Genomic DNA, 21,362 nt, shown 5'->3' with positions numbered 1-21,362 from the left:
CTTGCCTGCGTTCAACGCGTCGTATGCGCAATTTGAGCTAAAAACACATACATGGATGGGCAGAGAGTGAGTGAGTGGTTTAATTGGAACTCAACTCAGTGGCTCAGAAACGGCATCTAGAATAGAATAGAATATAGAACATTCGGCTCAGTTCAGTTCACAGTCGTTGCTATTATCGTGCAGTCATCAGGTTCCACACACAAAATGCTAATACGGATGACCCAGTTTCTCTGCCTTGGCGCACTTTTCTTGCTAAGTCTTTTGCAACTTACGCAGGCAGTGCCCAATAATGTTAACAATAATATCAAACCGAAGACTGTGGCCCAGGTGCAGCCAGGTATCCCGACAGGAAATAAGCCTTCGATTGCCACAACCACAGTGAAACCACAGAGAGTAGTACCAGGTTGGCTGATGGATAAATATTGCTCTTATTTCAAAAATGACCGATATCTTGGCTCTAATATAATATGAGCGGTGATTAAATATAATTTAATTTAAACACTTTCTATTTACTAACAGATTCCAAATGCCTGCTGCCCAAGGAAGTGGGTCCTTGTCGCATGAATCTGGAGCGGTTCTACTACAACAAGGATAAAAAAGCATGTGAGACCTTTAAGTACGGTGGATGTCGAGGCAACGACAATCGCTGGGGATTCCGGCAGACTTGCGAGGAGGCTTGTCTCCCAAAAAAATGATCAACTGATAGTGACCGCAATATACAAGATTTTTATTGAAATTTATTGAATTTAAGCGGGAACTATTGTGTTTCCTTTGTGTAATACGTGTTCTAGGATTCGTTTTTGTAAACGAATAAAAACTCCCTAAAATGACATTATTAAACATTTATATTGTTAAACGAATAAAACAAATAAAGCGCTATCAATGAATTATAGAAAGATAAAAAAACTAATTGTAAGTAATAATGGGATATACTAGGCAAACATTTTTTAAAATACAGCAAATTTATCCCGATTTTTCCAATGAGCGCCATAAAATGTAGACATCCGATCAGTGCCGTTTAAAAATCATGTAAAAAACCGGTTGTGGCAGTTTTAAGTGTCTAGCTTTTAAACTAAGCTTGCAAACGGTTTAGAAATATATGTCGATATTAAGATGTACTGATACTGATCAAGATCGGAAATGTTTACCCTCAGCAAGGGCTAATAAAAGTTAAATTACACTATTTAGCTATCCATTCAATTGTTAATTAAGTGAAAATCCCATTCCGGCATGAAAACGTGATGGGGTTGCCTAAAACTATCGCTACGACCCGGAAACAAATGGGAATATGATTTTATGGGCAGCATTATGAACGAGTTGGCGTTGGCCAGTGCGTTGAACTGCAACAGAAGGTTGCGCCTCGAAATAACTTCTCGAAAGCTGGCAGTGCCAGGTGATGGAGACGTCAGAGAGGCTCCGATGTGATTTACATGCGACGTCGAATAAGTTTGGCAAACACCCTCCCGCTCCGATAAACAAAGTACACAAAAAGAGGCAAATAAGGTGGGTAAAAACCCGAGTGACTACGTGAGTGGTTCAATATCAGTTCGGAGGGATAGTATTTAAGCCCCAGTACTCGACGAATCTGAAATCATTCGCAGCCACTCAACGGAATCGAAATGTGCTACAGATATAGTTTCAGCTTTATTACAGTCGTGATTCTGCTTCTGGCAGTTGGAATCCGCGGAGCTCCCTCGGATGTGGTGGTGGAAAAGGCGGAGGATCCCAATGCCCCGAAAATCCAGCCAGATGGTGACATCAAAGTCCCGGAGGACTGCCACCAGCCGAAGGAAACTGGCCGCTGTTTCGCCCTGTTCTACCGATACGCCTACAATGTGGATACCCAATCCTGCGAGGAGTTCGTCTACGGAGGCTGTGCCGGCAATAAGAACAACTTTGAATCCAAGGAGCAATGCGAACAGGCCTGTTTGGGCAAGTCAGTGAATCCCACCTCGGAATCCACAACAGAGGAAAACTCCGAAGTGACCACACAAACGAGCACCACGGCTTGATTTAATTTAGTTTTTAGTACTTAACACTTCGACACCCAACTTCATACCCAATGCAATCACAACACATTTCATTACTGAGTTGACTATTTGAATAAAATGATTTGAAAACTTAAGAACGAAATAAAATATTGAGTTTTAAATATGTGTGTCATAGCAGAAAATAAATTTAAAGGGTATATAATATACGAATGCTAAAATGGTTTAAAATGGTTAATATAGAGTTTGGGAAAATGTAACAGAAAGTAAGTAAAACGATTTTATGAACTTAGCTAATTTATATATTTCTGATTCGCATACTGGCATATTCTGATTCGCGTATACATTTATTCTGATTGGCATCTGAATTTCGGAAGGGAAATGTGTTATATAAATATTTAATAAACACATTTTATGTGTATGTATGTGAGGTATTCGAATAAATTTATAATCTATTTCCGCAACAACACAATTTCCTCAGGAATAATAATCAGCGAATATATTATATAAACTTTAAAGTAAGCATATATATAAAGTAAATTTTTTAGAAAGTTTGATGTAAAAATAAGATTAATTTGAACATATGTAACAATCAGATTCCCATTTCAAAGTGGAATAAAATGTGTGCTCTCTAATGATCTGCAGTCAATTAGGTATTGTTCCCTCTTTCTACGTTTCCAATGCAATCAAAATTCAAGCTTGGTTGGATTTACTTTACTTAGAACTTAGTACATAGGTTTATTTACGGCCCCGACTTTAATACAGACACAAATACAAAGCACTCAAAGACTCATTTGTTTATTTACCAATTTGACGAGCACTTGTTAATGAACCGTAAGTTCATGAGCATATCGATAAGATCCCGCGACGATTTGTAGTTCCCACTGCCGAATGGGCGCTAAGTATATAACCTGGTGCCAGACCTCCGATTGTCATTAGTCGTTCCACGGAAGCTGGGAGAGATTGTTTTCTAAATCGCCATCAAAATGAAGTTCGTTGCTGTCGTTTGCTTGATGTTCGCCCTGATGGGCATTGCCTTGGGCCTCAAGGATCGTAAGTGGAGTAATCCTGTAGAAATCGAATCGATTCTTATTGAAATCCATTTTCATTAGCCGTTTGTGGACAACCTGCTGCAGTGGAAGGCAATGGTATCATCAAGTGCGCCGCCTTCGTACCCAGTTTCAGCTACTATGCTGAAAGCAATTCCTGCAAGGACTTCGTCTACGGCGGCTGCGGAGGAAATGATAACCGATTTCCAACCCAAGAGCAGTGCGAACAGAAGTGCAAGGAATAATATTTCAAAAACTCTATCTGACATCAAAAATAACTAATAAAATGCTTTCAGTGAATTTCATAAGAATATGTTGGACTTTTCCTTAAACAGCCGTTGAAGTGGGGATCTGTAATCAGAATTGGTACTAGCAATTCCAAAACATACCCTAATTTCTTCCAATTTTGGATGTGGTACATAAATATTATTTTTATATATATTGAAATTTAATATTTCAATATTTGTTGATTTGTCAAAAAGTTATTTTTTTTTTACATTGTAGTTTATTTTTTTGAACAACATTTTAATACACAACCCTAATAGTAAATTTTACTTTGTTAAATTTGCAAAAATGTATCAAACATAGGGATTCTGATTATAGTTGAAAATTATATTTTATTTTCAATAGCTTTGTTATAACATTTCAGATGCTTCAATTATAAGTTAGCAATTAATTTTTTTGCATTAATGCAAGGTGTAATTTACTGAAGTAAATAAGGGTGAAAATTGTAATTACAGTTTCAGCAAGCTGTTATTATTGAAGCAATAATTGAAGTGTTTAAATGATTAATTAAAATATTTAAGAGGAATATTTAGAAGGTTGAAATGGCAATTCTAAGAAGAATTATTTTCACCAATCCTTCTTTATTTTGTTAAGACAATTATTTTGTTAAGACAATTAGTATGACGCTCATAAATTTATTTTCATCATTGCCTTTTGTTATTAATGTGGGCTATTTCCCTTTCCCTATCGATAATATAACCAGTCCACAATTACAACACAGTTTCAACACTTGTTGACACGCTTTGTTTGTCGTGCTTATTGTTTATTTCATGCGATAATACAATTATAATGTGTAGTACTAATGTGAGGGGCTTTCCCTTTTCGGTGGATGGTAAACAAAGTGAGTTCTGGGAAGCCGACAAAAGTAAGCACTACGGCAAAATATTTACATAAATCGGTGCGATATTTTGTGGAGATTTCCCAGCCATATTTAGACCTGTTTTGTTTGTCCAATAATCACAATGTTTAATGTGCTCGAGCGATTAGCTGAAAGTTAAATGCAATGAGATGGCTATAAAGTAAGCGGTTCTCGTCGTTTTAGCCTCAGTTTACTTTTATCAACACCAGGTGCAGGTTCTAAAGCAATTTCCATTATGAAGCTGCTGATCTTCGTTCTCGTTTTTGCCGCTTTTGTGGCCAGTGCTTTGGCATTGCGAAATGGTATGTAATACTATATCTCCAATCTTCCTTAACTAAATCGTATTCATAAAATTGATATAGAAATCTGTGGTCTACCCCATTCCCGCAATGGTAATGGCCCAATCTCCTGCGAGGCTTATATCCCCAGTTGGTCATACGATTCCGGTAACAATGAGTGCATCAAGTTCATCTACGGCGGCTGCGGTGGCAACGACAATCGTTTCGATTCTAAGGAGAATTGTGAAGACAAGTGTTTGCAATAAACATTGAGTGAAACGAAAACCAATTAATTATTTTATGGGCAACCAGATTCGGGTCTTATCTGCCTACTTAGTCATTTGTACTATCTCCAGAGCTCCTTTGACCTACATTCCCAGATTTGAAGAGCCGTTGTTTGAGGCGATGAAGTGCCCAGAGCTTGGATAATTCAGTGTTAGACCTTCGATTGGCATCAGTCGATCCACGGAAGCTGTGAAAGATTATTTACTCGTATATTTAAAAAACAAAATCGCAATCATTATGAAGTTCATTGCTGTTGTCTGTTTGACGTTTGGCCTGCTGGGCGTGGCCTTGGGCTATAAAAATCGTGAGTGAAGAAGCCTTACTGTACTCGAATAGACTCTAGATGCATTCTCCCTTTTTATTAGCTGTATGTAAACAAACGCCTAAAGGTTATGTAGATGATATTAGATGCGCCGGCTCTATGCCCAAGTTCACCTACTATTCCGAAGACAATTCATGCAAGGAGTATACCTACACTGGCTGCTTTGGCAATGACAACAGATTTGAATCCCTAGAGGAATGCGAAAGGACATGCGTAATCGATGGTATTTATTACATATATTTTATTTCTAATTTGTATTGAAATAAACTCAAACAATTCTTATAGAAATCTGTAGTCTACCCCATTCCCTTGATGGTGTTGGTGGAATGACCTGCTGTGCTTCTTTCCGCAGATGGTCCTACGATTCCAGTAATAACGAATGCCTTTTTTTCATCTACGGAGGCTGTGGTGGCAATGACAACAGATTTAAATCCCTAGCGGAATGCGAAAGGACATGCGTAATCAATAAATATTTTTAAATTAATATTAAAAATTGTATTTAGTATGTTGCATTAAAATACAATTATTCCCCTTAGATTTGTTTGTCGAATAATCTTAATGTTTCATTTGTTAGATTGATAAGCTGGAAGTTGAATGTAATGGAATGGGAAATACTCCGCACTGGTCGTTTCAGTTTCAGTTTGATTTGGTGTACGCCAGCTGAAGGTTCTAAATATTTTGTACTATGAAGCTGCTGATCCTCGTCTTTATGTTTATCGCCCTTGTGGCCAGTTCTTTGGGTTTGAAAAATGGTATTTATTACATATATTTTATTTCTAATGTGTATTGAAATAAACCCAAACAATTCTTATAGAAATCTGTGGTCTACCCCATTCTTTTGATGGTAATGGTAGAATATCCTGCGATGCTTATATCCCCAGCTGGTCATACGATTCCGGTAACAATGAGTGCATCGAGTTCATCTTCGGAGGCTGCGGTGGCAATGCCAACAGGTTCGATTCAAAGGAGATTTGTGAAAAAAAGTGCTTGGAATAAATAAATAATTTAATTCACATTTTATGACCTTATGATTTGTATTTCAATAAATATTAAATATTATTTATATAAATGACAATGTATAAATATATATGAGAAGTTTATAATAAATGGTTTTCGGCTTGTACTAAAAAACAATTAAATTTTGTTCTGAAATGGGAAGATATAGGTAACTATCGTGAACTAACCTAATTTTGTAATTGTTTTCAATTTAAACAGTTTAACCAATGTAAATTACATAGAAGAGTGGTTAAACAACTTTGAGTGAAATCTAAATTTATTCAGATGTAAACAGGCCATAAAAACCAAAAAAAACGACGATGTGACGAACTCAATAATCTAGTCTGGCATGTATATAATATGTATTTACTTTTCTGTGCTAGTTTCCTGCTATCTGTATACAGTAGTCGGGCTCCATTGACCTGCTATGTAGATAAGCCGAAGCTATTCTTCCCGCCGATTTCTATATGTACACCTCTATAAAGTGGGGACTTAAAGATGACTGGACAACCAGAGTTCAACTGGAGTTGCGTTTGCCATGAAGTATCTGGGAATCGTTGCCATTGCCATCCTGCTGAGCCTTTCTTGGGCCCAAGCGAAGCCGGGTAAGCTAGGACTTACTTAATCCTGTCCAGAAGTCTATGGGTAATTCAAAATCCCGCAGCGAAGTGCCGGGAAACGCCTTCGATGGTGGGCATGGCCCAGGATGGAGCTGCCTGCATGGCTTTTATGCCAGCCTGGACCTATGACGCCTCCAAAAATGCCTGTTCGGAGTTCGTTTTCGGTGGCTGCGGTGGAAACTCCAATCAGTTCTCCTCCCGAGATGAATGCGAAAAGGCCTGCAAGGACTAGGCAAACGCAATAAAAGTTCCCATCTCGGGCAAAACCCACAGCTTAAAAACAAAACAATTTTGTAGCCTAAAAACCTAAACAAATAGCCGGCAATCTTGTTTTTTAAAAATACAAAAAAAAAAACAAAAAAAAATACAAAATAAACTTTACTATAATATCAAGGTTTGTTGTTTTTGTCAGTCCTCGAAAAACTCAAACAGAAATCGCGCTTGACCCTCGTCGATTGATAAGCGATCCGGTTTGGGCCTATATAACGCAGCCAGCATCTGCGATCACTTCACAGTTTAGTTTCTATAGTCGCGGTTGAGATCTCTGTAACCCCCAAAAAAAAAATAAAGATTCAATATGAAATACTTTGCTGTTTTCGCGCTGATCTTCTGCCTGTTGGGAACTGCCTTGGCGGCGCTTAAAAATCGTAAGTATTGCTGAAGAAATGTAAATAAAAGTTTATTAGGAGGCGATAGAATTTCGATAAAATATTTTAAATGTATTTCCAATTTCATTTAATTTTTAATACATTTTCAGCTATCTGTGGCGAGGAGTTTGGCTCATTCGGACCCTGCCGTGGGCGAATTCAAAAATTTACTTATCGCAGGGATGCAAACGAATGCATCAGTTTCTACTACACCGGCTGCCAAGGAAACAAAAACAATTTTAATAGCAAGGACGAATGCGAGAGGACCTGCAAAAACTGAGAGCTTGTTACTTATCCACAAATAAAGTTACAATTTCGGTTTTGTTATCCTAATGTGATCATCTTTATTGTTTTCTTTATTAACTCGTTTAATTTTAATTAATATTGGTTTGGCGCTTACAGTAATTAGTGTCCGATTCAGTGTGATTAGGCTAGGCTATATATTTCCGATTTGTTAGCTAACTCTATATGTATGGTAGGTGTTTATAAATATGTATATATATTGTATTATTTTTTGTATATATAGTTCATATGCGTTTGCGTGTTAATTGATATTGTTAATCATCGGAATTGTCTTCGGCTGCTGCTGATTATGTTCGGCTTACTCGGGGTTATCTTCTCTCGTCTTATATGCCAAATCCAACAACAGCTAACTAGCTAATTATATTTCTAATATATATTTTTTAATTAAAGTGCTGCAGTGTTTTTGTTTTTTTGGTATTTTTTTCTTCATTTTTTTGTGTTTATATATTTTTTACTTGATTAAATTAAAGTTTAAATAGCGCGTAGACTACTATTTAACTTTTAAACTTTTCCATTTTTTATTGTTTCAAATAGGCCGTGTAGGGTATTTAATTAGGCAGATTTTAATCAATTTAAATTTGGATTTCTAAATAAATTTTAATGGGAGCAGGCTTGTCTTAAGTTTTTTTACAAGTTTAAAAATCTAAGAAACTAAATACCCTTGTAAACCCTTTTTAAGAAATTTAAATTGCACAATCTTCTTTGCTTTTTTTTTGCTTCATACTATGTTTATTCCATTTTGGTTAGCACCGCATTTCCATTTAAGGAACTGCCTCCTGTGATTCCTCCTGATCCTGGAGAGCCTTCGCCAGCTGCCACGCCCCCTGCGGCCGGCTGGGTGGGCGTGGTCGGTGGCGATAATGTAGCATGTTGCTGTTGATATGCCACTGCCGATTCGGCCAGATCCAAAAGAGCCGCCGACGAACCGCCTCCCATCGAGACGCCTCCACCGGATCCCGATCCCGATCCTGATCCTGAGCCTGGGCCCAAGCCATTCATGGTCATGTCCTGCGCCTCGTGCTTCATCCTCATCGTGTTGTTGTTGTTATGATTGACCACATGCTGCCCCAAGGCCGGATGATGGGCGAAGGAGAGGGGTGGCAGGTGGAGTCCCGGAAAAGCCAATCCTGCAGCGGCTGCCGCATGCAACGATTGCAGAAGCGCCGCCGAATGCTCCTGCGCCTTGCGCCGCAGCTCGGCCACCGAATTGGACCGCGGATCGTGGCCACATCCCTGGCCGGAGGATTTGGGCGACTCCGGCGAACTGGCCGCCGAACTGCTGCTCACGGGAATGCTCAGTGGCGCCACCACCGAGGAGCCGGGCGGCGGCGGCGGTTTCAGGGAGCAGCAGGAGCACAGGCTCTGGAAGGGCGAAACACCTGAAACGGGGCACACAAAAATAATACCATTTAATTAAACATTTATATTCTACTATTTTCTTAACAATAATGTATTTATATTTAATAATAAATAACCAAGTTAAGTGCAAGTAATTTACAAATATTTTTAGTTTACAAAACATTGCAACGCATGGACATTAATTGAACTAATAGATTTAATAACTTTGAGCAAGGGCATTAAACCAGGGCAAAGTGAATTTTCTAAAATTTCCTTTGAAATTTAAATTTATTCTGGGAAAAGACAGCAGACTTGATTTGATTTTGATTTATCTATCAAGCGCAGCATCTGTTGCCTTCTGCCCACTCCAGCTGATTTGATTAGAGCGAAGTGATTTCGATTGAATCTGTCCCTGATCGATTGGCCTGGGGTGTCTCCAACTCACCTTTGAGTCCCGGGAAGAGCGGCTGGTGGCTGAACTGGGCGGCCAGGTGGGGTGGCAAGAAGAGCGGTGGGTGGTTGGCGCTCCGCTGGGCCGCCGCTGCCGCCGCCGCTGCTGCCACGGCGCTTTGTTCACTCAAGACCGGGCGAAAGCCACAGTTGCTGAAAAAATAAAATTAAAAAATAAATATTAAGCATTAATATAAATGTATGCATTATATTTAGAAAATTCAAAGATTGTCTCTCTTGTTTTTAAAGCAAAAATCAGTGATTATTTTTTCGGGGCAAACACTCAAAAAGTCTCAAGCTTGACCCGTGTCAATTAATACGCGATCCGGTTTGTGGGTATATAAAGCAGGTAGCATCGCTGATCACTCTACAGTTTAATATCGTCAGTCGCGGTAGAGATCTCAGTAATCCTAAAAAATCACCATGAAATACTTCGTTGTTTTTGCAGTGATCTGCTGTCTGTTGGGAGCTGCAATGGCTCAGCTTAAGAATCGTAAGTATTTGATTAAAAATTAACAGAAATTTGTATAAGGACTGCGTCAATGTCCAAAATAAGTAAGCTGTATTAAGGCATGCTTTTTTGTCCACATGGTAATCTTAAAGTTGTTTTTAACCTGCTGCCCTTAAAACAATAAAAGTCGAATCACAATAAAGTCGATTTCTTACAACTTAAAGTCCCTTAGTATTAAAACAGTTGTTTTGTACTTAGAGCATACAAATCATAATCTATATACAGTTTTAGCAAAATATATATTTGATTATTGTTATATAAACTTTGCAGCAATCTGTGGCGAGCAGTTCGGACTTTCCGGAAACAGTTGCCGTGGATTAATTATGAAGTGGACTTATCGCCAGGATACGAACGAGTGCATCCAGTTCAACTACACCGGCTGTCACGGAAACAACAACCAATTCGATAACAAGGAGCAGTGTGAGCAGTCCTGCAAAAATTAGGAATTCATTGTATGTCGTTCACCTCTAAGATAAATAAAATGTTTGACTTTTAAATCCTAATGATGTATCTTTATTTAAAAAGAGCCAATTTAAATGGGAGTTTACAGCTATTTTATTTCAATTTGTATATTAAGTATACGCAGCATTGCATTATTATCTTCATTTTATGTTCATTTAATTTATATTGGTTTGACGTTTGATTAGGATAGACTATATAGTATACTTTTCATTTCCATGATAAGCATTATATATATAATATACATATGATTATTTGAGGTAATTTTAGAAATATTTAAAATATTGTGGGTCTAAATAAAGTCTACTAACACTATTCCCTTACCAATTTACAAACTCCTCAATCTACCCTCGCATTTTTATCAGTGCACCCATTTACACACTGAACTGCTTTGCATTTCGCCAGCACGCGCACATTAAACGAAACAAATTCAAAAGCAAAAACAAAAAAAATACAATTAAACACCACATCACACATGGCAAACAAAAACAACAAACAGAGTTTTAATTAACGCTTTATTGAAATAAATTAAAACATTTTTATGCGTAATTGCATTATTATTAATAAACCTAAATATTTTGTATGTGAGAGCGGGTGAGAGGGAATAATCAACACCCAGTTGTCATTTTTGTGACCGTTTTAATTGAATGAAATATTACGCTTAGTCGCATGTCAAGGCAAATGGGAATAAACAAAAAACGCACACCCCAGCCCACCAATAAAAAACATTTAATGCAATTTGAAAATTTTAATTGATAAGTGAGACAACGTTTCGTGGAATGGTTAAATTCCTATGACTCTCATAATCCCCATTAATAAAATTATAGAACCTATTATACATATACATTTTTATTAGAAATAATTGTGTTTAATTAACGAGTGCAAAACTTGAGCTGGAGTTTATTTACTCGCCGTTGAATAAGTGAAAAAATTCAATTTCCATTTGTTCAAATTTACATTAAGCCCCGGGCAACCGAGGAAAATGTGTCTAAAATGTAATATTTTCGGTAGAAGGTGGGGCTGTTTTGTGGTCATAACAAATCTCTGGATATGCTAATCGAGTTGGCGTATTCAGGGGGCTTTTGGGCGCGGAAAATGACAGGCAGACCTCGCGAATAGCGACCACAACCACCGGGAAAAAAGAACCACAAACGTCGCGGCCACTGTCGTTTTTAATACTCCTCGCTTTTCACTTTTTATTTGCCCTCCTCCCGGAAAGTGTCCCCCCTCCATTTTCCCCATCTCGTCAGGTTTTCGGCTTTCCCTTATCCACCCACAATTTTCCGTGATTTGTCCGAGGTTTTCTCGTTTTCTCTGGTCTTTCTTTATTTTTGTGTCGGTAGTTGCAAAACGTTTGGCCGCTTGAAACAGAATTTTCGATTAGACAATTGTAATTGTTGGGTTTTTCAAATGGTTCTGGCTTTTTTTTTTGTTTGGGTCAGGCGTTGATAAGAAATATGATTTCACCTTGCAAACATTGTGCATTTAATCAGGAAACTAAAATAGTATATTTTATTTTCGAGACCTACTGATACATGTTTCTGAAAAACCTTAATAAGTCCTCGGTGTTTGAAATAGTAGAAAAGTTAATATGTAGGCAAAAATTACAATTCCCGCGATAGCAAAAAATCTTTACAATTCCTGTTCGCTTTAGCACCCCACCCAGTTTATGGAAAAACTGTTTTGCTCCCATAACCATACTCATACACCCATTTTCCCCCTATTTTCACTTACCCCCTGGCCCCTAATTAAGCTTCGAGCCAAAAAAGCAAAAGTCCAAGCGGCAAAAACGAGATGAGAAAGCTCAAACAGCAGAAATAGCAAAAACAACTATGGCAAACACTCGGGCGTAGAAGGCCCTCCCCCCTTTTGGACCGCCCCCCTCCACTCTAGTTGCGAAAAAAGCAGTAAACTTAAATGTTTGCGTATAATTAAGCACTCATCCTTTGGTCGTAATTAAATTTTGCATGTGCACATCCAACAGATGCCTCGGACCCGAGTCTGGAGCTTGGGGCTTCGTTCTAGAATAAATCCCTCGTTTGCACCCCCAGTTTTCCTCCCCGTATCCCCATCTCTTGCTCTCCCAATAAGTCTCTCTCTTTCACTCATGTTTTGGGACTGGCAAAAATATGCTAATTGCTATAGGCGACTCTACGGCACTGGGAAAAATAATCTCAGTTTATTTGTTTCATGAGTATTTTGCGATAACTACTAATTATATATTTTTCAATCAAGCTATTTTCCAAAAATTAAATATGTAATAAAAATGTATCTTTTGGGAACTGAGGATCCTAAAGTTTGAAGTGTTAAACGGACTATTTATTTTAAAAATACAATTAAATTTATTCTATTTTTTTTTTTGGGAACTGAGGATCCCATTTATTTAAAAGATACAATCATAATCTATGGATAAATAATTTCATTGCCAATTTTTTCTCAGTGCAAGCGGCTGAGAACAAGGGGCGTTGCCTTGTCCCACGCCCACTCGACTGCCGCCGCCTTAATTGCTATACTCATAGACCCCGACCCGCCCGCCCGTTCCCTCTCCCTCTAATTAAGACATTCACGAGCTCGAGTGTTGTCGTTGAGCTCGTTAGTTAGTACATAACTTTTCCTCCAGGCAGCGGAGAACGAGAAAGCATGGTGAAAATGTGGGGGAAAGAGATGGGGGACTCTGTCAATGTCAATCTTGGAAGCTCCATCTCAGTTTCCACCTTGAGTTGCCACAAAAGTTTTTCTTAAAATTTTCGCACTTTTCGCAGATTGCATTTAGCCAAGGATAAAGTTTTCCCCGACTTGACATGCACATGGAAAATTCACCCCTTCTCGATGTGTGTGTGTGTGTGTGAGTGTGTAATTAGTCGGGCAAACATTTTAATGCTTTACGCAATTCCAACAAATTAAACTCGAGCAATCAACACCTACACAGACTTAGCTTTCCCGCTTCTGCCCCACAAGTCAAACTTAATTTCCGCAAAATGTACTTTTTTCCACGAAACTTTTTGGATACCCCCCTCCCTCCCCCATAATGCTTATTATATTAGGCTACCCGAAAAGTTTGGAAGCACGGAGGCAGCTTATTTTAATTGCATGATGAATATTAAAATATTTGCTTAATTTATTATTCAAGCACTCGCAGTCGTGCGCGCAGCATAAGCGGTTTGGAATATCCGCTCACACCTGAATTACAGGTGGAATGTGGGTAGATATATACATAAGTGGGTACACATAATTTGGGGCACCCTCTATGCGAATTTTCGGGGTATATTCCCACGGCCGAAATACATATTTAGTTATTTGTGCATAAAGTATCTGTGGCGGGGTGCATAAAGTGGAGTGGAGCTGAGAGATTTGGGGATGCTGGCGGGTATTCAATTAACATTTTTAACTGCAAACTTATTCCAGCGAATGATTTAGTTTGGGGACCAGCCTTCGTGGAAAATGATACATGTGATCCCTGGCTTAGTTTGTATATCATTTAGAATAGATGTCAAATTATTTTCGAATTGTTTTGAAACAAAGTCAATATAAAATCAAGTAAAGCCTTTGTGTAATATTTTTTTTAATATTGGTTAACGCGTTTTTTTCCATGCTGCACCTTTTAAGTGTTTTGTAAACATCAATTCAGATTGGCCTTTTTCGCTTACTCATTCCTGCATAATTTGCGACTCCTCGCATTTTAAGTATCGGCTTGCAATAAAAACGGCATTTAATTTTTTTTGGGCAGTTGCATAATTTGTATATTTCGGCATTACTCCTTGGTTCCCTTGGGCGGCCATCAATAAACTCGTTTTGCCAAATATGGAAGGCGCCCCTGGAGTCTCCTCTTACGTCACCAAACGACCTTGCCAACCGAGACAAGTGCGGATTAGTGCTCAGTAATTATTTATTTAGTTTTTGCCCAAGTTCGATTTGCATAAAATATGCGAGAGTGAAGAGAAAACGCCGTATGAGTGCCTGACTAATGCGATGATAAATGCTTGCGATGAAACGCTTCACTTCAGATCGAGATATACACTCCTATTCGAATGTGCTGATGGATGGCGAGGACATCCGGTTCTGGGGCATTTGAATAACAATATCACAGGCGAGATATCACATATTCAGAGTGCTCGAGATTCGGAATTGATTTGGTCAACCGTTACAGCAGCAAAAACAGCGGGGTTTCCAAGGGGAAGTCGGGTGAAATGATTCAGCAATCGGAACGCGTGCCCTCCTCAGTAGGATGTCCTTGGGACTTGTATTATGTCCCTGCCGGATCCTGTTCTTTTTTATTGTGGTGTAATGTCTGTTGTTCCAGCGCGTTGACATGTGAGCCAAGAGTCTTTTTATTTATTTTCGCCCACCCATGGCCTCTTTGCCGGCTGATGAGACCGCCCACCGATAGAGCAAAATAATTTCGGGGGAGAGCCCGCCAAAAAAAAAAATAGAAGCGAAATCAAACCAGCGCCTTTAGTGCGTTTTCAGGCCGGTGGCATATGGTTAGACTCTCCGCTGAAAAATTCAAACGACAAACAAAACACCCTCGTTTACGCCCAATTTAATTCTCAAGTAGCTCTTTATGGCCTTGTGGCCAGGCACTTTGGAATTCCTGATTTGAGTAGCTAAAAGCAAGTGGAATAACAGAGTTAATAATCTGTATGCTTTGGGAATTCACTAGATAGAAGATAAGAATGATACAAAAGATGGAGCATGAATTATAAATACGCAGAGAGCCGATTTTCTAAATATTAAATATCCCATTTTTTTTAATTTATTGGAGGATTTTCGATAATCAACATAAAAAAGGTATAACCAAAATATATATATAGAGAATCTCTATTTCTTCAATTTTTATTTATTTTCCTTATTAAACATAATAACATAATTAAACAAACATAAAATTTCAAGAAATTAAAAACAAATTAACACTTCTTTTTCTGAGAGATCATTTATTACATTTTCCTTACATTATTTAAAACAAATTAAACAGAATTCTTCTGCGAGATCATTACATTCATATTTAAATTTGTAAACTTAAAAATATGAATATACAAAAACCTAACTTAAAGTTTCTTTGCATGTTTTTAAACTTAAAAATATGAATAAACAAAAACCTAACTTAAAGTTATTCGATTACTTAAAAGCATTAAACAAAATGCTATTCGGCGGCGGCGCCTTAAAAAAGACAAAATTCGGCGGCGGCGGCGTAAATGTCTAATAGAGATAGGGTTTAAAAATACTCACTAACACTGCTAAGTTGCTAAGTTTATACTTTTGGGACAGCCATCTTCCCGGAAACATAAGTCCCAAGTTTAAAAGTTATCTTTGGGCAAATAAATATAAATTAGACAGCGGTTCGGAAGATCATCATGGCACCAATCGATAAGCTCTCACAGACAGCTATAAAAGCTGGAGAGTAGTCCCAAGAATTTCAGTTGCCTTTTTTCTACCAATCTATTAGCTTCTACTCTTCCGAAAACAACACAAAAATGTTCAAGCTAGCGTATTTTCTGATAATTGCAGGGACTCTCAACGCATCTTTGAGTCAGGCGAGAAATTTGACGGACTTGAAGACCAACCAGGATCGAGATAACACCGACACGCTTGAGAGACAGGTCCAGATACAAAACCAAATGGATTCTCTTAAAAATGGAATGGAGGCTCATTTAGCAGCCCTAGAAAATAAACTGGAGTCTATGCAGATCAAGGTGATTAACCAACTTACAGCCATACAGGAAACACTTTCCATCCCTTTGGGATTCGTGCGGATCGGTTCAAGATATTTCTATATAGAAGAGACTGTAGAGCAAACTTGGTATTCCGCTGAAATGACCTGTCGGCGGAAGGGTGGACATTTAGCGTACATCAGAAACCAAGAAGAGCTGGATCTCATAAGTAAATATCTGGATAAGGACTCCCTTTACTGGCTGGGCATCCACGAGCCTTTTAAAAGGGGCGAATTCGTCACCGTGACTTCATGCAATAGATCTCCTTTTCTAAAGTGGGGTCCAGTTGAGCCCAAATACGTGGACAACACATTGCACTGCATTGTTATGCAAAATTCAGTCATGCTTGTGCAGACTTGTAAACAATTGTATCATTTAATTTGCCAAGCCGATAATTGAAAATAAACAAATTGAGAAAGAATAAATAAGCTCTTAATTCTTACAAAAAAATTTACATCCACACACTGCACCAAAATCTCAAAAGCTAGTATAATTTTGATTTAAATAATTTTGACTTAAACGGTTTTGTAATTGCTATATATTTTGGACAAATTGAAATCAATAAAAAGAATATCCTATTATAAATGCTTATATGTTTTTTCCTACGTCATTAGAACATTTTTAAATATTAGATATATTTATCCAAATCTAACAAGTAAATTAACAACAAATATCCAGGCTCATTAGAGGGTAAGCCAATTACTCGGCTACTGAAAATGCAGAAAAAAACCTTGAAAATATCCGTTTCAGCACCCTCAATCGATCCCTCCCTTTTCGGGCAGTCTCAACGATTATAAACCCAACGATCTGCTAATTGCCTGCGTGTCATTAAGCCTCCACTTACAAAAGAATTAGACAAACAAACAATAAAATTTATGGCAAGTGTCGCATTTTGTCATCAAGCAGCGACAAAAACAACTGCCGGGAAAAATAAAGGAGAAGTAGAAACAAACTGCTTTTCAACCCCTGGCAAATATTTACAAAAATCCGAACGAACAAGAAATTGCGACAAAATGTCACCCCTAAGTGGGCAATGCCGCTGTAGCCGTCTCTTTCCCTCTTGTCTTGCCTCTCTGTCTAATCCCCCTTATACATTTTTTGGCGGCAATGACTAAATTAGCAGTTGATTCAAGGGGTGGAGCGGTGGATTTTTTGGGGCAGGCTGCCAGACAATGACCGCAATGAGAGCAGTAATGACATTAGATGCTTGGCCGGGTGTACAATGCGATTCTTGACTCCCGATCCCTTATATTTGGCATCTTTGCTTGTGCTTCACTCAGAAAAATTACATGTTAAAAGTAAATCCAACATGTAAAACCTCTATCTTTAGCTAAAAATGGAGATCCACAGCTTTTTAAAGATGTTAGAATACAATATATGTAAGCATTTCCTTTGTACAAAATTGCAACTAAACTTTCAACTAATAACCAGGCTTAAGGCTTGTATTTTGTTTAAGGCATTTTATACATGCATTTTATTTATGCATAGAAATAACATTAAAAAAATTGAATTTTTCTCGTTTTAAAACTATTTTTTCCATTAAATGTTATTAAAAATAAATACCTTTTTAATATATCAACAAAATTAAGAAAATGTAATCTTGCTTTATAATTTCTTTTTATGTCTCTTGTCAAAAATTCAGAATTTTTTGATATTTTTAGAGAACATTTTTTCCCTGAGTGTCGACTCCTGCGGTGCTCAGTCTCGATTCTCGACTTTCTGTCCTTTTTCCGTTGGATTTTCCCGACTCACGGGTTATTGAACAGGCGTGCGCAGCGGAAGGCGTTCTACTTAATGTTTTGGATGGAAAACGTTTAAATTCCATTGGCGCACTTCCGGTCAGCGGATGTCGTGTGCGCCAGCGGAAACATTAAGAGAGCAGTCTCTTTCTCCGTTCGCCCCCCTCCCCCTGACCCGGCCAAAAGGAAGGAATACCATTTCGGAAAATCCCCTACCCCCCGCTAATGATGCCGGTCATCATCGATACGGCCGACACGTGCGATCCCGAGGGCGCCCAGTATCTAATCATCGGCGGAACTGCCGCCATTGTCTCAGCCATATGTGGGATATGCTAGATGGATATCCTTTTGCAGCTGGGCGGTTTAGAAGATAAATGACTTGGATGATAGTGCCTCGAATTGATTTCCGCCGGAAGTTTTGATTCCTTTTTATTGGGTGGGATTGTACAATTAGGTGTGACTGGGATTGAATTTAAAGGCCTTAAAAAGTCAATGTACTTTCAATTAAATTTGACTGAGAACAAATTCAAGCATTCAACATTCAAGTAACTTAGGTTTAAATGTCGGTAAAGACTTAATATTAAATTAGGTGATTTTCAGTACTCAGTTTTGCTTGCCAACCTTATTTTTGAGCATTTTGCATAGCAATTGGAAAAAGATTGCTTCAGGAGGTATGCAATGGTGATCAGAATTCAATCAATATTTGTGATGTAAATAAATTGTAATTAGGTATTTGATAGATTGACTTACCTATCGCTGGCGTTGCTGCCGCCTCCGAAGTTCCCGAAGATGTGGCTTCCAAAAGCGGCCGCCGCAGCCGCCGAGGAGTGTGGCAACTGGGGGGCGTGCGGGGTGGTGGGCGTGGGCGTGGACGAGGCCGAGTTGTTGGAGGAGGCCGGCATCCTGGAGCCCGTGGTCAAGGACATGGGCCCGCCCACCTCGATGGGGGAGTCGGTGTTGCGCGAGTTGGAGGGGCTGCTCGGCCCCTGACCCCCGCCGCCGACCAGGGGCGTGTGCTCCCTGTGATCCCTGTGCATTCCCGAGGGGGAGGGCGATCCGGCACTGATGGAGCCCAGCGACTGGGAGGCGGAGTGCGGGGTGGTGGCCAGCTGATTGGAGGACAACGGGCGCTCGTTGTCGCTGGAGTCCAGGTGCATTCCACCGCCGGGACTGCGGGAATGGGAGTGCGAATGGGAAAGGGAGTGGGAGTGCTGCTGCTCCATCTGCCCGTTGGTCAGCGGGCTGTGCGAACGCTGGCGAGGCGGTAGTTCATCCATGTCGTCGTCTATTTCGCCGGTTATGTCTGGCGAGGATTCGCGAGAGTCGTGGAGCTGAGGAAAGGCAAAGGATTCGCTTTAAAAATCAAGGGAAGCTAAAGATAATTATTTTTAAATGTAACTATAAGCTAGAGCAGATCAGCATTTACTGCCTTTGAAATCATCCGTATGCAATCAATACAATTACGTTGTTTTTCTGTGTGCTTATAGTTGAAATAAGAAATTTAAAAAAAATGTATATTAGGTCTGAAAAAAACTTAAAATGCAATACATCTATTCGAAAATAAAAATATATATTTTAAGTATTAAACGGTAAGCGGCGGTCCAAAACTTTAGTAAAAATTACTCATACGACATGTAGTTTTCAAGTATTCAGTTAGACAAAATGATATGATTAGGAAACAGAGCCAATGAGCAGTTCCTTAAATTCCTTTTGACATTCCCTAAAAACAGCGAAACGCATATTATAATTGGATAAGAGTAGGACCATAAAATTTTCATAAAAATGTTGACCGCCCTAATTAAAAAGGATAAAATCTTTTCTTATTAATATATGTAAAGGTTTTCAAACTATACAAAATTTGTACAATATTTTAAATGTAAATTTTAAGGTGTCAACTGTGGGAAATTTCCCTGCTTAAGCCCCTCATAATTCAATTTACTTACCTTATCCAGTGAGCTGCTGCTCTCGCCATTTTCCCGCTTTCGCTGCTCATCCTTGAGTCGCTCCGCCTTGCGCCATTTTGCCCTGCGATTCTGGAACCAGACCTGCGGAATAGGAAAATGGGAAACTCGAATGAAATTGAGAAAGTTTGGCGCAAATTGCCATGATATGGCCACATGTCTATTATTATTTATGCCACGGGGCAAGATGCCTCGTTGACTCCCGCTGCCAGCCAATGGAAAATTGAAAAACTTTCCCCACACACACACAAAATTTTCCACCTCAGAAACTTTAACAATTTGTTGTGCCACCCCAAAAAAATGTTTGTGTTTCCCTTTGTCCTTCCAGCCAATCTAAGATATAAACAAACAAAATCTGATTTTCAATTTTCCTAAGGAAGACAAAACAAATTTGGCCTGTAATCAGCGCCTAAATTGGGGAAAGGAGGAGGGGCTCCTCACACACATGGCTGCCTTGCTCTAATGAGGCTCAATCAAGACAATGCCCTGGCATCCTTAGACACATCCTCTGGATTGCTTGCTTATGCGCGCGTGTTTCCTTTCCAAAGCGCCCTTTTCCCAAAATTTTCCCCCGGTTTTCCCCACTTCCCGTTCGCTTCGTTTGCTTTTAGTTCCGGTTTGCGTTGATTCCCCAGCTTAGAGCGCCCCCTAATGGGATTTCCCTTGCCCGGGCGCCATCTTGAATGAAAATCACTCTCTGTACGGGAGTGTGTGTGTGTAAGTAAGTTTCCTAATCAAAATTCAAATTAGACATTGTGCAAAAGTTGGCATTTTGGCTCCATTGTTGTAATCATAACGCAGCGTAAAACAATTTCGGCATACTTTGGCCTGCAGGCAAATAACCCACCGACTCTCACTTCTGGCCGCCATGTTTCCCCAGACTTTGCTCCTGTTTTCCCCCAGCTCCTTTTTGCCTGGGCAAACAATAAATTGCGCACAATCCAACCCCCAAGAACGCAGGCCACCTCCCCCCCTCCCAGAAAACACCCACTGCCACCCACCGAAGGGGGCTGAACTTTTCCAGTTTTCCTCTTTTTTTGGTGGTGACGCCCACCAGTTACTTAATACAATATTTATGCCATAAGCACATTACCAATAAAATATGGCTGGGTAACTTTTTTTCTCTCTCTGTGTGTGTGTACCCTGGGGGTGAAGGAGAAGGAGAGAATGAGAGAAAGAGAGAGAGACAGTGAGCTGGAAAGAGAGGAAAGCTAACGATAAAAGCAGCTTCTCCTTCTGACTGCTCCTGTTATTATGACAAAAATTGAATAATGAAAAACAATTGTGTGCGTCTGTCTCTCTCCCTCCGGCCATTGCCATCTCACTCTCTTTCAATCATAATTTCATGCACAATTTTGCTTTGTTTTATTACACACAGAATTTAACGTGTTTCTTATTTATTCAACTCGCTTGGTTAAGTTTCTTGATTGCCTTCTTGGAATTACTTTTAAAAGTGGATAGGGTATTGGACCATATCAAATGAACCAGGATATTATTTTACATGTATGCCTTGTTTTTTAAATTTCAAGTTTACTTAATACAGTATATATTTAATTTTGAATTT

The 21,362-nt window shown here is 39.1% G+C and overlaps 10 protein-coding genes across 10 annotated transcripts in view; 9 read left to right on the top strand and 1 right to left on the bottom strand.

Annotated features, from left to right (window-relative positions):
- The first annotated feature begins 156 nt into the window (after positions 1–156).
- LOC108047191 (kunitz-type conkunitzin-B1) lies at positions 157–1,183 on the top strand. Its single transcript, XM_017127288.2, has 2 exons — positions 157–403; positions 520–1,183. The coding sequence occupies exons 1-2, from the start codon at positions 205–207 to the stop codon at positions 693–695; spliced, it is 375 nt and encodes a 124-aa protein (XP_016982777.1). The 5' UTR covers positions 157–204; the 3' UTR covers positions 696–1,183.
- Positions 1,184–1,583: 400 nt separating this feature from the next.
- Positions 1,584–2,138, top strand: LOC108047193 (U-actitoxin-Avd3r). The gene has a single exon (XM_017127290.1). The coding sequence runs from the start codon at positions 1,620–1,622 to the stop codon at positions 2,010–2,012; it is 393 nt and encodes a 130-aa protein (XP_016982779.1). The 5' UTR covers positions 1,584–1,619; the 3' UTR covers positions 2,013–2,138.
- A 769-nt stretch (positions 2,139–2,907) lies between these two features.
- On the top strand, positions 2,908–3,348 carry LOC108047196 (male accessory gland serine protease inhibitor-like). The gene is made up of 2 exons (XM_017127293.1): positions 2,908–3,041; positions 3,101–3,348. Exons 1-2 carry the CDS (start codon positions 2,975–2,977, stop codon positions 3,280–3,282), a joined length of 249 nt encoding a protein of 82 aa, XP_016982782.1. The 5' UTR covers positions 2,908–2,974; the 3' UTR covers positions 3,283–3,348.
- A 1,002-nt stretch (positions 3,349–4,350) lies between these two features.
- Positions 4,351–4,744, top strand: LOC108047189 (male accessory gland serine protease inhibitor-like). The gene is made up of 2 exons (XM_017127285.1): positions 4,351–4,483; positions 4,544–4,744. Exons 1-2 carry the CDS (start codon positions 4,417–4,419, stop codon positions 4,723–4,725), a joined length of 249 nt encoding a protein of 82 aa, XP_016982774.1. The 5' UTR covers positions 4,351–4,416; the 3' UTR covers positions 4,726–4,744.
- A 124-nt stretch (positions 4,745–4,868) lies between these two features.
- LOC108047188 (boophilin-H2-like) lies at positions 4,869–5,577 on the top strand. The gene is made up of 3 exons (XM_017127284.2): positions 4,869–5,048; positions 5,110–5,289; positions 5,352–5,577. Exons 1-3 carry the CDS (start codon positions 4,982–4,984, stop codon positions 5,543–5,545), a joined length of 441 nt encoding a protein of 146 aa, XP_016982773.1. The 5' UTR covers positions 4,869–4,981; the 3' UTR covers positions 5,546–5,577.
- Positions 5,578–5,701: 124 nt separating this feature from the next.
- On the top strand, positions 5,702–6,092 carry LOC108047200 (male accessory gland serine protease inhibitor-like). The gene is made up of 2 exons (XM_017127296.1): positions 5,702–5,818; positions 5,881–6,092. Exons 1-2 carry the CDS (start codon positions 5,752–5,754, stop codon positions 6,060–6,062), a joined length of 249 nt encoding a protein of 82 aa, XP_016982785.1. The 5' UTR covers positions 5,702–5,751; the 3' UTR covers positions 6,063–6,092.
- A 500-nt stretch (positions 6,093–6,592) lies between these two features.
- Positions 6,593–7,024, top strand: LOC108047243 (male accessory gland serine protease inhibitor). Its single transcript, XM_017127350.1, has 2 exons — positions 6,593–6,667; positions 6,727–7,024. The coding sequence occupies exons 1-2, from the start codon at positions 6,601–6,603 to the stop codon at positions 6,912–6,914; spliced, it is 255 nt and encodes an 84-aa protein (XP_016982839.1). The 5' UTR covers positions 6,593–6,600; the 3' UTR covers positions 6,915–7,024.
- Positions 7,025–7,186: 162 nt separating this feature from the next.
- On the top strand, positions 7,187–7,667 carry LOC108047245 (kunitz-type serine protease inhibitor 2-like). The gene is made up of 2 exons (XM_017127353.2): positions 7,187–7,329; positions 7,440–7,667. Exons 1-2 carry the CDS (start codon positions 7,260–7,262, stop codon positions 7,607–7,609), a joined length of 240 nt encoding a protein of 79 aa, XP_016982842.1. The 5' UTR covers positions 7,187–7,259; the 3' UTR covers positions 7,610–7,667.
- LOC108047238 (homeobox protein aristaless) overlaps positions 7,649–21,362 on the bottom strand; it is a 40,916-nt gene continuing 27,202 nt past the window's right edge. The window contains exons 5-8 of the mRNA XM_017127346.2: positions 19,781–19,882; positions 18,588–19,168; positions 9,416–9,573; positions 7,649–9,011 (exon numbers count right to left, since the gene is read on the bottom strand). Of these exons, the coding sequence (XP_016982835.1) occupies positions 8,362–9,011; positions 9,416–9,573; positions 18,588–19,168; positions 19,781–19,882 (1,491 nt within the window). The 3' untranslated portion in view covers positions 7,649–8,361. The remainder of the gene's footprint in view (positions 9,012–9,415; positions 9,574–18,587; positions 19,169–19,780; positions 19,883–21,362) is intronic.
- On the top strand, positions 9,808–10,434 carry LOC108047244 (male accessory gland serine protease inhibitor-like). Its single transcript, XM_017127352.1, has 2 exons — positions 9,808–9,913; positions 10,202–10,434. Exons 1-2 carry the CDS (start codon positions 9,844–9,846, stop codon positions 10,372–10,374), a joined length of 243 nt encoding a protein of 80 aa, XP_016982841.1. The 5' UTR covers positions 9,808–9,843; the 3' UTR covers positions 10,375–10,434.

This window comes from Drosophila rhopaloa, unplaced genomic scaffold (assembly GCF_018152115.1).
Source record: "Drosophila rhopaloa isolate 14029-0021.01 unplaced genomic scaffold, ASM1815211v1 contig_2, whole genome shotgun sequence".
NCBI classification, from domain to species: Eukaryota; Metazoa; Arthropoda; class Insecta; order Diptera; family Drosophilidae; genus Drosophila; species Drosophila rhopaloa.
The sequence above is the reverse complement of the archived record's forward strand: the minus strand, read 5'-3'. Positions and strand labels throughout refer to the sequence as shown.

What these genes read in the sequence shown, in the direction of transcription:
- LOC108047200 (XM_017127296.1), top strand. Translation starts at nt 5,752, where the DNA reads ATGAAGCTGCTGATCCTCGTCTTTATGTTTATCGCCCTTGTGGCCAGT. An exon ending in TTCTTTGGGTTTGAAAAATG is followed by an intron (nt 5,819 to 5,880) that starts GTATTTATTACA and finishes CAATTCTTATAG; the next exon opens with AAATCTGTGGTCTACCCCAT.
- LOC108047188 (XM_017127284.2), top strand. Translation starts at nt 4,982, where the DNA reads ATGAAGTTCATTGCTGTTGTCTGTTTGACGTTTGGCCTGCTGGGCGTG. An exon ending in GGCCTTGGGCTATAAAAATC is followed by an intron (nt 5,049 to 5,109) that starts GTGAGTGAAGAA and finishes CCTTTTTATTAG; the next exon opens with CTGTATGTAAACAAACGCCT. An exon ending in AAGGACATGCGTAATCGATG is followed by an intron (nt 5,290 to 5,351) that starts GTATTTATTACA and finishes CAATTCTTATAG; the next exon opens with AAATCTGTAGTCTACCCCAT.
- LOC108047189 (XM_017127285.1), top strand. Translation starts at nt 4,417, where the DNA reads ATGAAGCTGCTGATCTTCGTTCTCGTTTTTGCCGCTTTTGTGGCCAGT. An exon ending in TGCTTTGGCATTGCGAAATG is followed by an intron (nt 4,484 to 4,543) that starts GTATGTAATACT and finishes AAATTGATATAG; the next exon opens with AAATCTGTGGTCTACCCCAT.
- LOC108047243 (XM_017127350.1), top strand. Translation starts at nt 6,601, where the DNA reads ATGAAGTATCTGGGAATCGTTGCCATTGCCATCCTGCTGAGCCTTTCT. An exon ending in TTGGGCCCAAGCGAAGCCGG is followed by an intron (nt 6,668 to 6,726) that starts GTAAGCTAGGAC and finishes AAAATCCCGCAG; the next exon opens with CGAAGTGCCGGGAAACGCCT.
- LOC108047191 (XM_017127288.2), top strand. Translation starts at nt 205, where the DNA reads ATGCTAATACGGATGACCCAGTTTCTCTGCCTTGGCGCACTTTTCTTG. An exon ending in ACCACAGAGAGTAGTACCAG is followed by an intron (nt 404 to 519) that starts GTTGGCTGATGG and finishes ATTTACTAACAG; the next exon opens with ATTCCAAATGCCTGCTGCCC.
- LOC108047196 (XM_017127293.1), top strand. Translation starts at nt 2,975, where the DNA reads ATGAAGTTCGTTGCTGTCGTTTGCTTGATGTTCGCCCTGATGGGCATT. An exon ending in TGCCTTGGGCCTCAAGGATC is followed by an intron (nt 3,042 to 3,100) that starts GTAAGTGGAGTA and finishes CATTTTCATTAG; the next exon opens with CCGTTTGTGGACAACCTGCT.
- LOC108047193 (XM_017127290.1), top strand. Translation starts at nt 1,620, where the DNA reads ATGTGCTACAGATATAGTTTCAGCTTTATTACAGTCGTGATTCTGCTT.
- LOC108047244 (XM_017127352.1), top strand. Translation starts at nt 9,844, where the DNA reads ATGAAATACTTCGTTGTTTTTGCAGTGATCTGCTGTCTGTTGGGAGCT. An exon ending in AATGGCTCAGCTTAAGAATC is followed by an intron (nt 9,914 to 10,201) that starts GTAAGTATTTGA and finishes TAAACTTTGCAG; the next exon opens with CAATCTGTGGCGAGCAGTTC.
- LOC108047245 (XM_017127353.2), top strand. Translation starts at nt 7,260, where the DNA reads ATGAAATACTTTGCTGTTTTCGCGCTGATCTTCTGCCTGTTGGGAACT. An exon ending in CTTGGCGGCGCTTAAAAATC is followed by an intron (nt 7,330 to 7,439) that starts GTAAGTATTGCT and finishes ATACATTTTCAG; the next exon opens with CTATCTGTGGCGAGGAGTTT.